The sequence below is a fragment of the Squalius cephalus genome, assembly GCF_949319135.1.
Source record: "Squalius cephalus genome assembly, chromosome: 13".
Taxonomy (NCBI): Eukaryota; Metazoa; Chordata; class Actinopteri; order Cypriniformes; family Leuciscidae; genus Squalius; species Squalius cephalus.
Window position 1 is genome coordinate 20,167,364 of NC_137134.1, and position 12,181 is coordinate 20,179,544.

Sequence of the window (12,181 nt, forward strand, 5' to 3'; positions counted from 1 at the left end):
AACTACAGAAGGCATGATCGTCAGCATAACCCCGGCCCGCAATCGATCAGTCATTTCGTGGCTGCTGGGTAATTGAAGACAATAAGGCCACTGTCAGCAAGCAGCCAATTACATTAGCCTGCAGAGAAAGAAAGGCAGAAGGACAAAAACATTCATGTAGGAGATGCGTACGAACGCTGTTGCCTTGTGTTCCCTGTTCTGGGATGATAAAGGCTTCTGACAGCACTTAATGCATTTCAGGTGTTCAAAGAGGACGGCAAATAGTCACAATACATCAATGAACAAGAAAAGCAGTAGCAAGTGGTCACTTCTTGTTTTTTTAAAACTCTTTCCTAGTCCTTCCCCCCTGTAACCCTCAATAATTTGTACCCTCTTTTTGGCTCGACCTCAGACGGACGAGGAAAGATTAAAAACAACGGCAGGATTTCAAACAAAAGGACGATCTCCAGGGGGTTATGCTTGTAAAAACATTTCCATCTAAATGCAGATTTGGTATATTTTGCTATGCTTCTTACATTCATTATTTACCCATGTGGGACTAAAGCAATCTTTTATTTCTTGACTCCGAGGTGTAATTTGTTTTTTAAGGAGGTATCTGCATTTGATTTCTGGTTATTTAACGTGGCAAATTAGATCACGCTTGCACACAAAATATTACAGAAGAAACAATTTGCACACTGTTGGCACAACTGTATCCGGAAAGCAGCCTAATTTACAACATATCTGTTTAAATACGTCTGCGAAACATGCATAAATGCAATTATTAGTGTTTGCATGTGGGCATCGGGGGCTTGGGGAAACAAAAAGTCATGCTCTGTAGTCTCACTGCTTATATTCTCCTCAAGCGTGAATTCAGGCAACAGGAAGGTAATTCTGTGCCTTTCCCTTATCGTGAGCATGACTTCCCTGGAGATGGAGGACAGAAAGGAAGGAAAGCATGGGCTTTGAGACAAGATCTGGTGGAAGGAGGAGTTGTCGATCCGTCTCCGGAGCTCACATGCAAACAATTTTTAATTTATAATCTAGTGATTTCAGTTGTCCTGGTGCTTTCAAACGGCAAACAAATCTACTATTTATAGTGTTTAATGTAATGTAATATTATATAATATAGTATATTATAATATATAAATGAAAAAAAAAATGCAAATACATGTATAAAACTTCAATATTTGCCAATTGTTGTTATTATTATATGTAATAGGAAAATAAATAATGGTATAAATGACATGATGAAACAAATATTATTCATTTTTAATTTAATTCAAAATAATTTTTTTGTATTACATTTTCCCTTCATTTAGTATTTTCTCTATTTAGTTAAAAAAAATGTTTTAAGTTTTATTTATTTATTATTATTAATTAATTAATTTATTTATGCATTTGTTTGTTTGTTTATTTATTTATTTATTTATGTATTCCCAAATATATTTATTTATTCATTTATTTTTCACTTAAATAATCGGCGATTTAAAGTGTGTTTTTATTATTGTTATTATTATATATGTTACATGTTTATATATATGTATATATATATTGACCACCACTACTGATTAGCACCCCTTAACAGAGCACACTCAATTCGAACCTTTCCTCTCAGCAAACCGATTTCCTTCGTAACATGTTTGTGAAGATATGTGTCTTGATTCAACAAGAAAATTGCAGGTCCATTTACCCCTCCCATCGATGTTGTCAAGCACTCGCTCTCTAGCGTTTTCACCTATGTACAGTCCATTTCTGTGGGGACGGAGTATAAGTGCCGTTAGACGAGTGGGCTGCCATCATCTCTACCAAGATATTCGCTATTACTCCCTGCAAATGACTGTTGCCCGTTAGAGAGGACATTATCCTCCATGCTTCAGCTAAATGTCATCATAGATGAATGTATGCCATCACATTTACTGTAAATATGCACCGCAACAGCATGGCTAGGTGATGATGCTGTTTGCTTTCAAATTCAGATTTAGCTGCGTTTGTAAAAATACGTAGGCCTAGTAAATTTATAAGGCTTACAATTTGGTTGATTTGAAAAGAGCTGAAAAACAGTTATGGATCACTTGTTGTTTATGACGATGAGAGAATTTACACATTCAGATTGAGAATTCAGTCTGTGAACAACTCCGGCGTTCTCCGAAGTGACGAATCAAAACGCCTCTGATTGGACATTGCATTCATACGCTCAAGAGAAATGTGTGCGATTGGTTTTAATGCTCAACGGTGCAAACCACGTATAAAAAGAAATCTGATGCAACGTGAGCAAACCGACTGTAAATGTAATTCCACAATCGGCACTTTTCATTCATTTAACATCTCACTTTAATAGATCTAGCCATAATAGATCTAGCTTAATTGTGCGGAGACAGTTCTTGAAATTAGGGGCCATTTTTGTTCATTTTAGTGGCATTTTTTGCCACTTGTTAATTTCCAACCCTGACATATAACTCCTCTTGGCATTTATACCACTTATAAAAAGTATCCAGAGTACACTAAAATAGTTGAATCAATTAATAAAAAAAAAAAAGAGTAAATGAAAAAGCACTTTAAAGTCAGGATAGTGCAATCTCCCTCACCCAGCGTCCCAATCTCTCCGTGTAATTATGGTGGGGAGTTGTTGGGCTGGGAGAGATGACATTTCCCTGTACTGGTAGAAGACTCCATTCTTTACATTTAAATCAAATCAAATTACGGCAGGGCAAGGCCAGGCACGAGGTGCTGGGCAAAAGCCCACTCTAATGAAAATAAATCAGTGAATTTTTGCGCGCTCGCTCGGAATAGTCGGCACCCTCTCTTCTTCCGCCTTACCTCATGTCATTCATTCAATCTGTCTTGCAGCAATAATATCCTCACCTTCCCATATGCAAATGAGAATGATGACTGGCCCCGCATACCTATTTGAACTAATAATAAGCTATAATGCAAGTGTACATAATAGGAATTGCATTTCACTTGGTGATGAGAAAAAACGCTGTAGTGCGCTGTGCTTGGGTTTTTTGTCGTCTATGCATCAACCCCCATTTTGCTCATGCCTCTTATTGATTTTTTATATAATTTTTCACCTTTGAGGCAAAAAGGATTATTACTAGTGAAATACCTCCATTTGTCTGTGCGGTCACTGCTGCCAGGGTTTGCTGAATTTATGTTACACTTTAAATAGGGAGAGTATAAATAATGAATTGTTTACTATTGTATAATGTATTAATATTGATTTTAGCTAAATAACTTTGTATGTCTCTCTCGAAGAGCACAAGTCTGTATTTTGCCTGCTTTTATCAATAGTAGAAAAGAATACATTATACAAACAGCATAAGATTTTTTCAGTGTTTTAAAGCTCACCAAAGCTGCATTTACAGTAATATTGTGAAATATTATTACCATTTAAATAATAAAATAATATATATTTTAAATATTTATTCCTGTGATGTCAAAGCTGAATTTACAGCATCATTACTTCAGTCTTCATTGTCTCACGATCCTTCAGAAATATGCTGCTCAAAAAACATTTCTTATTATTATTAATGTTGAGAATAGTTAAGCTGGTAAAAAAAAATTGTGATACAGTTTTTAATTATTCTTTTATGGACAGAAAGCTCAAAAGATCAGCATTTGTTTATGCATCCTTGCTGTAAAAGTATTGATTTCTTTAAAAAATAGAAACAATTTTTACTGACCCCAAACTTCTGAACATGTATTGTCACACGACATGACCTCATCATATAAATTTGGTCCTATTTGCCAAGTTGAAGGCTCCATAAAAAAGATTGGTAAAACAAGTACTGTACGTAGGGCAGTATGTCATATTTCAAGGTCTTATTTCTGCTTTAACTCTGTGGCGGATGACTGTTGGTGCGATATGCTAAGTTTAATGGTTAATAAAAAAACACTGGTACAGTAAAATGTGCTCAAAATTTAGATTTTTTTAGGGTAGTTTTGAACAGCAGCCTAATGTTTATTATAGTGCCTATTGAAAAACTTCATTAAAATGCTTGTATATGATCAGTTTTGTCGTTTTTCCTCTTTCCTCAGGCATGGTGAGCTGTGACACTGTGGTGAACATGCGTAAAGTGACTCACCAGAGGGTCCAGGAGCCTCTGTCGGGTACGGCCCTCCTGCCGTGTGTTTTCACCCTGCGCCCGAGTCCTTCTAACGAACCGCCCCGCATCAAATGGACCAAACTGTGGGGTCAACGTGGCGCGGACGGCCTACAAAAGCAGCAATCGATCCTTGTGGCTAAAGACAATATAATCAAGGTGAAGAAAGCCTTCCAGGGTCGCGTCACCTTGCCGGGTTACCCGGAGAACCGCTACAACGCCAGCTTGGTGCTGACAGGCCTGCGATCCAGCGACTCGGGAATGTACCGCTGTGAGGTCGTGGTCGGCATTAACGACGAACAAGATACGGTGCCTCTTCAGGTCACGGGTAATGTAGCGCTCTGCAGAATGCTAATACACGCAGCTGTGATTATAGTAATTAGATTCACAGTTGACTTCTTTCTTCTTTAGGTTTGTGTTTTGTGCACAAACTTATCTCGCAATTAACGTCCCTTTTCAGTGGTTTTGCAGGCCTCTGGGTGAAACGCGCTCGGTGAATGACTTGATATATTATTTAATCTGAAAATCTGGTGCAATTACAGTCCTCAGTGCTAAGGATTGGTTTTCCTGCACATCTGGTGGCATTTTTCCATCAGATCAGTCCAAGAAGGCATGGACTAAACAGCTGCTGCATTTTCTGCATGCTCAGGTTCCTGCCAAAAACTTGATGAAGTTAGTTAGACTTCATTCGCTGCCAATATGCACTGCAGTGCTTGTGTTTGCATGAGGCTGTGGAGCGGAAATGTGCATGGGGCGAATTCGTCAAACTGCGTTTTTCGCACATTTCAGCACGAAAACCAGCTTCTTGTTCACTAAGCAAACTGGTGTAACCAGGTGCTAAATGCATTGCAGTAGTGACCCTCCAGTTAAGTCGGTGTCATTCCTAGCCTGATTTATATAACATTTTATTTCAAAAAACATGGCGAATTTTTTTTTTTTAAGGCTATTGACAGTATATTCTGATTTACAGGATAACAAAAGTAGATATCCATAAATCCCTCTGTAATTTTTCCCATCTAATATGTGAACACAATAAAAAAAGATTTTTGAACCTGGCTTTATCCAATAGGCTACTCAGATTTAGTTTTTTTTTTAAATATATGCAAATTAGCGCAATAAGATAATGCCTAATTTGCATATTTAAACATCAAATTACAGAAAACTTGTAATACATTTTTTACATGCCATATAGCGTAAACCTCCCAATTTATGAAAAATTTATTGAATTTGTAAATGTAAGCTAATGTAATGAAAAATCATAATAAAAGGAATGTAAAAATAAAAATGTATTTGAATTATAGTTAAATTTACATCAATAAAAATATTTAAAAACCAAAAGTAAAAATATGTAATAATCATAGTAAAGAGCAAAGAACACACTGTAGAATATCTAAATATAAGCCAACATAATGAGAAAACAATAATATTCATAATAAAAATAATACAAAAGTTAAAAAAAAAAATTAATTTTAAATAAATAAATAAAAAATGTAATAGTAAAGACTAAAAAAGAATATAAACGAATGATAAGTAAGGAATAAAAATAGTATTAAAATTATCACATAAAATATTTTTTTAATTATATTTAAAATACACACATATATTATGTAAACAAAAACTTTTACGTTAGATGTGATTCATTGATTTGGCAGCACTAATAAAAAAACTAAAATAAAAAATAGTAGGGAGAGAAAACAAAAAACGAAAAACAAAAAAGCACACCATCTATCACAGAAAAAGGAAATGATATCAATGAACTCTTAAAGTAAAATAAATGAACAAAAATAAAGTTAAACATAAACACGTTTTTGATGAATGTGGCCTAAGTGGCATCCAGCAGAGAAGGGTAACGAAATGAACCATTATGATTAAAACGTAATTTGTGATTGCAAAACCTAACGAGGATTACTTCTCTCAACAGAGAGTGGCTCTTAAAAATGCATTACGAGAGACCAGTGCATTATTAATACTATACAAGCAGATACTCATGTAGCCTACTTTTTCATTTCAAAACAGAGACCTCCTCTTATATGGAAGCATATGGGTAGCAATATTCTATTTGAAATGTAATATGCAAAATGACAATGCAATATGTAAAATGGCAATGCATTTCTGTATTTAAATTTACATTTTCCATTACATTTGTGCAACGTTTGGTGCAAAATGAAAATGATATTTGCCTAGTTTTAATATGTAAATTGAATACATATTTTAACACTTTGTAAGTTGCAAAATTAAAATGAAAATGTATTACAGAAATGATTAGATATGTTTAATATGTTCAAGCAAAATCTGTAGCAAGATCATTTAAATGTCATTTTTCTTAATTGCATTTACACTCACAGTTAAGACACTTGCAATTGCATTTTCTTTAAATGTCCCGCAATGACTGTAGCAAAATTCAATGTGCAAATTGAACATGCATTCCGAAGTCCTCCCACCCTGTCAATCACTGCGTGAAGTTGGCCCCGCCCCCAACCCAATGCAAAACGTCTCCAAAAAGGCTCATTCTTTTTTACTTTGTGATGGTTTGTGCTGTACATTTTTATTTATTTTTTTTGTGCTGCTTCGGTTTTTATTTATAGGTCATTCTGAGGTCACCCAGCCCCCCACATGCTCCAAATAAAATAGTCTCGTTCGTTTGTGCCGGTTAAAGTTTTGATTGTGCTGCTTCGGTTTTTAAGAAATTAGACATTTAATTACAGGTGATGATGTCACCAGCCCCCCGACCTGCTCCAAATTCACGCAAAATAGTCTCGTTTGTTTGTGCTGTTTTGTGCCGGTAAAAAATGTGTTTGTGCAGCTTCGTTTTTTTAAATATTAGACACTGAATTATATACCTGCTCCACGTCCACCCAAAAAAGGCTAGTCCTCTATGAATTTGACCCGTCAGATTCCGTGACCCTACTGTCCCTATTGATTTATCAATATCTGATCAATATACTTAATAAAATAGAAATGGGAGATGGTCATACATCACATGAGTAACTTTATTGAACATTACAGTCAGTTATGAAGAAATAAAGAGTGGTCACAAGTTTCAGTAGCTACAGTGCTATGCATAAGTTTAGACACCCATGCTAAAGTTGAATAAAAAGAGGAATAAAAAATCATCTTTTGGAAATTGAACTTAATGCCTTAATTTAAAAAATTAGGAAAAATCCAACCTTTAAGGACACCAATTTTCTTTGTGAATGAATAATGTATCGTAAATAAATAAATGTTCTTCCTTAAAATACAGGGTGCATAAGTTTGGACACCCCTATGTTAAATTCCCATAGAGGCAGGCAGATTTTTATTTTTAAGTATTTTTTTAATTTTTTTTTTTAGGATACTATGCATCCTGATAAAGTTCCCTTGGCCTTTGGAATTAAAATAGCCCCACATCATCACATAGCCTTCACCATAGAGATTGGCATGGGGTACTTTCCATAAGATCATCTCTCAATGCAAATCAAACTAGCTATTAGGCTAACTGAAATAAAACCCTGCCAATCTCTAGGTATGGTGAAGGCTATGTGATGATGTGGGGCTATTTTAATTCCAAAGGCCAAGGGAACTTTATCAGGATGCATAGTATCCTGGATCCATGAAGTAACTGGCCTTTAAAAATAAAAATCTGCCTGCCTCTATGGGAATTTAACATAGGGGTGTCCAAACTTATGCACCCTGTATTTTAAGGAAGAACATTTATTTATTTACGATACATTATTCATTCACAAAGAAAATTGGTGTCCTTAAAGGTTGGATTTTTCCTAATTTTTTTAATTAAGGCATTAAGTTCAATTTCCAAAAGCTGATTTTTTATTCCTCTTTTTAGTCAACTTTAGCATGGGTGTCTAAACTTATGCATAGCACTGTATGTCACATTCTGTAATCTCAGAGTAATAGGCCTATGCATTTGTAAGGAAAAACTGTAGGATCTCTAACATTATTGGGTAATTATAGTTAATAGTAATAAGAATAAAGATAAGCATGTGTATCAGACAATGAGAATATTTTATACCAAACGAAACCATCATTAACACAGTCCAGCATCAGACAACAACAGCGCAGCATAATGTTGACACCAAACGGGTGTCGACGCCTGATAAGGCAGAAAATGATCCCAGACGTTCCAACATCGTACTGGTTCTATCACCTGCAGATGCGTAATAATCTTCGGAAACACTACCATTTCTCTGTTCACACTCCACTTCATCTGCCAGTAAATTTAACAGTCATATCAGCTCTGCCGCCGCCGTGTTTCATTCCAACACCTCAAAACACATAACACATAGCCTATGTTTACCTGTTGCCTGGAGATGTGATCGGCTCGGAACATTGAATTTTGCTACATTCATTGCGGGACATTTAAAGAAAATACAATCCTATGTGCATTTGAATGGTTAATTAGTTCAAGCTCACCAATTAAAGAATTGAAACAAAATTCCCATTACTGTTGCAAGCTTTTATGAAAATCGCAATAACGCTGTCAATAAAGGCATCCGCCACCCTTAGACGTTTTCAGACCTTGTGTTACAGCATCGGAATTTTGAACTCAAAGTACTCAATAATGAAGGGAACAAAACAGTCAAGACAGTTTACAGGAATATTTATTTATGGCAATTAGGGCTGGACCTGAATATTCGAATATTCGAATAATCATTCGGTGGGTTGGTATTCGGTTTGAAAATTTGACATTCGAATATTCGTTTTATTTATTTATTTATTTATTTATTTATTTATTTATTTATTTATTTATTTATTTTTTGCACACCTGGCATCCCCCGCGAAACGGTTCTCATTCGCGCTTGAATAAGGCCGGCGACTCACTGGCTGCATGGCGTATCCGTTTTTATTTTGGCTCCCATGTTAACAGGTTGGAGTTTGCACACTGCCTGCGTGAAACACACGTCTCAGGCGCGGCTCGAGCCACGCAGAAAACGCGTGCATGCTAGAAATAGAACCGACGCCTTAAGGGCCTGTTCACATATCGCATCTTTTGCGCACTCAAGTTCGTTATTTCAAATGTAGGCGCGCGGTATGCGCGTTCATAATGGAAGCGACGCGGTTGCGGTGCGACGCGCTCGTTTTTTCCAAGCGTGTCCGTGCCGCATCGAGATAAAAACATCTCAACTTTTCAGAATGCCGCAAGCGCACCGTAGGTCACGTGACAAGAACTAACCAGAGCGCAGCTGATGGTTTCTTAGCAACGACAGACGCCTCCGGAACGCAACCGCCCTAGCGCTTTGGAAAAAGGAGAACGCGGCGCGCCTAGCGTTTTCTACGCGTTTTTAGGCGCGATATGTGAACGGCGCCTTAGTGTTCCAGCAATGGGAGTGTTCTCTGGCTAGAGCGCAGAACAGCGGAGTTTGTATGGACCGAAGTGCATGCCTGAGCTTGTGTTTTGGGTTAAGCTGCGTTGCTTTGACATTGTGGAAAATAGAATAATAGAAACAAAATGTATTAGCCTTTTTACCCGTTATTATCAAATTAATCTCGTTTTTAATTTAACTTAATTTCGGTTTTCTTTATTTAAATTTCGTTTTTCTTTATTTAAATTTAGTTTTTTCTTTATTTAAATTTAGTTTTTCTTTATTTAAATTTAGTTTTTTTTTTTATTTAAATCTACCCTTTACTGTATCAGTAATTTGTTAGTCAGAAAAATATTAGACTACCTTAAAAGTATTGCTTAATTTAACAGACCTGTGTGTGTGCGTTTTATATCACTAGTGCAGTGTCCGTTTTCGGAGAATATAAGCCTGCCGCGTGAGGCGCGCCGCTTCCCGCTATTCTTGATTGATGCTCATAATTAATTTAGTATATAATTAAACGAAGGTTGCATTATTTAACACAATAAATGAGTGAATCTTTGCTAACCTGCAGAAATATTCTGTGATATTTTACAAACATTCAACAGAACAGTTTAGCTATATCTGACCCTCGTCTTCGGGAAATGAGACGTGGAAATTCTGACCCCTTTTTTTAATAAGATGCGGCATCCCTCAGAGGACGAGAGTCCCACATATCTCATCCCCAGATGTTTGTCACAGACTGAATATTTTTAAAAGCTCAGAGCCTTTCCTGAACTCCAATGGGAAGCAAAAAAGAGAAGAAGTACAAAAATTTGAAGGAAGGAAGGAAATCTCTTCTTCCTTCTCTCAGTCTTTCTCTCATGCCCCTTTGAAGTGGGGCGTCATGCGTAGCTGGCACGGTTGGGTAAGAAACGGGCCGTATTGCTCAGGAGACTAAAATCTTTCCCCTCAAGACGTCGTCTGAAGTGTTTCGCCATAAATTGGCCCACCTAGCTTTGAGGATTTTCCTTTGTCCCTTTCATGTTTGTTCGTTCTTGCGGGATGGCAGCCGACAGTGGAGGTTATAGACGTAGAGTTTGGAGTAGAGGACGAAAGAGACTCCAAACCAATGTGATCTGGGAATAGAAGACGGACGGTTCAATCCCAGGAATCTCATTTCTTTGACCAGTTAGAGGACGGGCTTCCAGTCCGCTGTACAAAGAACTGGTGCTGAGATCTCATTTCTCACTTCTTTGTACTGTGTTCCTGTCTGTTGTCATTCTCAGAGGACTGGCGGAAAAGTAGGAATGAACGCGAAATTCAGGAAATAAAGCTATTTAGTGGATCTCAAGAGACCTGCATCAAGTTAAACACCTATAATTGCTGTTCATTGGGGAAATAGTTTATGTAAGGTATAGTTCCCATCATGCACTTCACTGTCTGTTTTCTCCCACACAGGAGTGGTTTTCCATTACCGCGCGCCCCACGACCGCTACGCGTTGACCTTTTCAGACGCCAAGAGAGTTTGTCTGGAGAACTCCGCGAACATCGCCACGCCGGCCCAGCTGCAGGCCACTTTTAATGACGGATACGACAACTGCGATGCCGGTTGGCTGTCGGACCAGAGTGTGAGGTCAGAATGACATTAGTCAGTTATTTTGTGAACCAGAATTGGAAACGTGCATGTATATTAAGTAGCCCATTTATGACATCTTTGAACATGTTTAATTGCGTTCTGAATCACAAAGTTTATATATTTATCTAATTATTTATTTTAACATGGCAATTTTATTGAATATTTCTATACTTACGTTTTATTTTTTAACTTTACAGGCATCCAGTATTTTATTATTTATTATGGTTGCAAATGAACAATGACAAAAAATAATACAGGTTACAAAGGTTACAGACAGGGTTTGATATTAACACCCGCCAACTTGCCAAACACGGTTGGATTTTAGCAGTGGCGTGTAACACAGTCAATCCATAGTACATATACAATACATTTCGATACTGAAATATCTGAAACTTTCCAAAAGGCTGCTCATTTTCCACAGAATAGATAAACAATACCAGCTGCGCTTTCTCACTCTCTCATCTCTCCGACAGTATGTTGACACACAAAAACGCCTCCTCGCACTCACTCAGTTTTTTTTTTTGCTACGGATGAATATTGTTTGTGTTACAGGGCTTGAATTTCTTTTTTTTAATCATTCCCGCAGATTTTTGCTCACATCCAGAGTGCGCGCACATGAAGCAACCTCTTTTAGAACTAAATTGTGTTCTTTTCGCTGATTATTGCGCTTAAACAGTCAAATACACACAAATGCCGAACACACATAATGTCAAAACGCCGTTCTTGGCGAGTATTCCCGTAAACACAGTAAGTTAAGTGAACGTAAACAGTTGAGAAAGAAAACGCATGTGTAACAGAAAAATGGATCCGTGTGTCAGGTCTTAAAGTGACAGCAGCCTAATATGCCTGCTGCAAAATTAAAAGATAATATAAAAAAAATATGAAAATGCTGAGTGGCTGATAACTTTGGAAATTCACTAGCCACAGTGGCTGGTGAGCAAAAAAGTTAATGTCAAGCCCTGGTTACAGGTCTATAACTTATATAGTATACAAGGTAAACAATAAAAAAGTTCTACAAAGATAGATTTACTTTTCTCTTGAATTTTTCAACTTTGCTGACCAGATTCAGAAACATGCACATATTTGGCAGTAAAGAAGTCTTTGAACATGTTTACATAATTCTGTTCCCTAGTGAATCTCTTAATCTTCCTTTTAATTTCGCTTCTAAAACTATCACTTTGTAG

The 12,181-nt window shown here is 36.8% G+C and overlaps 1 protein-coding gene across 1 annotated transcript in view; it reads left to right on the top strand.

The window, feature by feature from the left end:
* Positions 1-12,181, top strand: part of ncanb (neurocan b) — a 115,916-nt gene that overhangs the window by 37,130 nt on the left and 66,605 nt on the right. The window contains exons 3-4 of the mRNA XM_079890079.1: positions 4,021-4,413; positions 10,820-10,994. Coding sequence (XP_079746205.1) covers positions 4,021-4,413; positions 10,820-10,994 — 568 coding nt within the window. The remainder of the gene's footprint in view (positions 1-4,020; positions 4,414-10,819; positions 10,995-12,181) is intronic.